Source organism: Alosa alosa, chromosome 3, assembly GCF_017589495.1.
Source record: "Alosa alosa isolate M-15738 ecotype Scorff River chromosome 3, AALO_Geno_1.1, whole genome shotgun sequence".
Lineage (NCBI taxonomy): Eukaryota > Metazoa > Chordata > Actinopteri > Clupeiformes > Clupeidae > Alosa > Alosa alosa.
The window spans coordinates 25,168,302-25,171,064 of record NC_063191.1 but is presented as its reverse complement, the minus strand read 5'-3'; the positions used below and the strand labels follow the sequence as shown (position 1 = coordinate 25,171,064).

The 2,763-nt window shown below is 42.5% G+C and overlaps 1 protein-coding gene across 1 annotated transcript in view; it reads left to right on the top strand.

Annotated features, from left to right (window-relative positions):
- The first annotated feature begins 646 nt into the window (after positions 1–646).
- The window catches only part of LOC125292720 (rho-related GTP-binding protein RhoE-like), an 8,501-nt gene continuing 6,384 nt past the window's right edge, over positions 647–2,763 (top strand). The window contains exons 1-2 of the mRNA XM_048240157.1: positions 647–1,124; positions 1,276–1,363. Coding sequence (XP_048096114.1) covers positions 1,020–1,124; positions 1,276–1,363 — 193 coding nt within the window. The 5' untranslated portion in view covers positions 647–1,019. The remainder of the gene's footprint in view (positions 1,125–1,275; positions 1,364–2,763) is intronic.

Here is a 2,763-nt window from a genome sequence, read left to right as displayed (position 1 = left end):
AGAGAGCCTTCTGACATTGGCTTTCACAGCCTGTTTCTATAAATGATCTCTCCAACCACACTGTATGGGTTATTGGAGTATTGGGAAAAGCATAGCTCTATAGACCTATCACTGGCTAACCCAAATTGTGCTTATTGTCCCATTTGTAATGGCCATCATGTATTTTTTATGATTATTAAAATCGTGACAGGCACCACAGTTGCTATTAAAGACAACGTATATGTTTTTTCTGTTTCTAAAGTTATAATGTGACTACACATGTCTATGTTGACTTAACGTTATAGAATCTATTAAAGAGACGTATGTTTTGTCTGTCTAAAGTTAGTGTGACTAGGGGTGACTTAACGTTATAGAATACTCCTTTCAAGAGAGAGAGAGAGAGAGAGAGAGAGAGAGAGAGAGAGAGAGTGTCTACCAAGCAATACTTGAAAATCTACAGCATTCTTTGTGGGAAGGGTCTTACTATTATACATCATTGGTAATTTCCTAAAATATTGCGCAAGCTATTCCCGCATGGCCAGCCCTTCGACACCGTCAAACTCGTTCTAACCGACGATAGGCGTGTTCGCTGAAGTTCCGCAGCGACCGCCCCTCTCCCCTGTCTCCGGTGTTCAGCACAGCAGATTCAAATTGGCTGGGTGTCACAAATAGGTAGCCTTTCTCCTGGTCACTACTTTCTTGTCCTCTTTTCACACATGCTAATCACGGTGTTCACTGGTGGACGCCCATAGACCCATTGGCATCGGTTCCTCTTTAACGCTGGGAAATTATTTCTGCAACTTTAACTGCATGAATATTTCAGTGATTTTTTGGGGAGTCGGCCCGCACTACAGCAGTACCTCAGTGTGTCAGCAAGGCTCCAACTTTGTGGTACAGAGAGAATGTCCAAATGTATGAAGGTTGATGGATCGTTTGAAGAGTAACAGAGCCAGTGCGAGTGAGTTATAGAGGAATCCCTCTCACGGACGAAGTCTATCTTTGGATTAATGAAGGAGTGGATGTAGATGATTTCTTGAAGGATGGAGCATATTCACGACATGAAATGCAAAATAGTGGTCGTTGGGGATAGTCAGTGTGGAAAAACATCACTGCTGAGCGTATTTGCGAAAGACTGCTTTCCAGAGGTAAGCTCAATCACGCATTTCTATCTCTGATTATCATTAAACCATAGACAATGTTAGGCTACATCGCGAAGGATGGAGAGGTTGGAGGTCTTTGATTGGAACTATTCCCATCATCATCGAACTTATGCATTGTCTTATTTTTTTTCTTCAGGGATACGCTCCAACGGTGTTTGAAAACTACACTGCTAGTTTTGAAATCGACACTCAAAGAGTTGAATTGAGGCTTTGGGACACATCTGGTAAGATTATCAGCGCGACACACTAACACAGCCTGTTTAGTAGGTCTAGTGGGTAGCCGACAGTCTACTTGCTGCATTTTTATAGAAATACATTAATATGTCAATTAAGTTGGAAAAACACGAGATGGTTGCCTGTAGCACTGAATGTGAATGTCCGTGTTGTCCGAGCAGTTCGTTGTAGGGATCACTTCATGCTCATCTCGCTCTATCCAGTGGTTAGTCCTGAGGAATGACGCTCCAGTTCTGGAATGCTGGAAGCGCTGGCCAGGATACGAAGTCAGATAAGGTTATAGAAACCGCATGTCCATTCAGTTCCAGGCATAGGAACGCCCTGGTCAGAATGAAAGCACTGTTAAAAGATCAACGAACGGTGATTATTTTTACCTAGTAATTGCGTAATTAGAATGGCAGGATCAAGTAAGAAGTAGCCTACACATGGAAACAATATTACTGTCACTTAATACGCACTGAGGTGATGTTTGAGCGTGACAGCAAACTGTTCTCCATACCTTGTATGTGTGTGTGTGTGTGTGTGTGTGTGTGTGTTGCACTAGGTAATAACCTAACTTAGATCTTAAAAAAGTTTTACCCAAACTGTCAGCTCACTTAACATGATTCATGAAACCAGAACTAGTGCATCATGATGGCATTTGTCAGCTAGCCCACTCATAGCACAGCTCACGTCAGGCTCTCTGCTCTGGACCAGCATCTGGAGGCAATTACTCTCTGTGTCAGTATTCAGACCTCACATCTGTTGGCCGTGGGGTTTGCCTGAATGTTAAGGAATGGGGTGGGGTGGGGGGAGCACTAGTACCACAGTTCACAGTGTGACCTCCAGTTGATTATCATCCCCTCCAGAGACCTCACCAAAACACATAGTCTCTCCAGGATCATGTTCATAGTGCTAACATTACTGAAATAACCCACTGATAGAAGGAACATATGGGGAGTTACAGAATTTCATGAACCATGTTGCTATGGGAAATGTCCAATAAAGACATTTATTGCAAACCTTACCATAATTGATTCGGATTGAATGCCAATTCCATGTCCTCATGTCTGAGAGTAGCCTAACATAACCATTTTAAATGTGTGGTGGGCCTTATATTATCTTAATACCATACTAACATATATTATGACTGCACTAGGAAAATAAACTTCCCATGAATGAGAGATGCTGAATATCTGGATCTTACTTGATGGGCCAATAGTGGCTGTGTTTTTGGTGTTACCACCAGAGGAAACTAGGGCAGAAGGATCATCAAAACAGTTACATCTGCATTCACTTTCTAGTCAGAAGCTGACCAAGAACAAGACCACATCTAAACAAGAGGTTTGTTTACATCTCAGCCATCCAGACAACAACACAGGATGTTGCAGTCTGTGAGCATCCAGTCAAT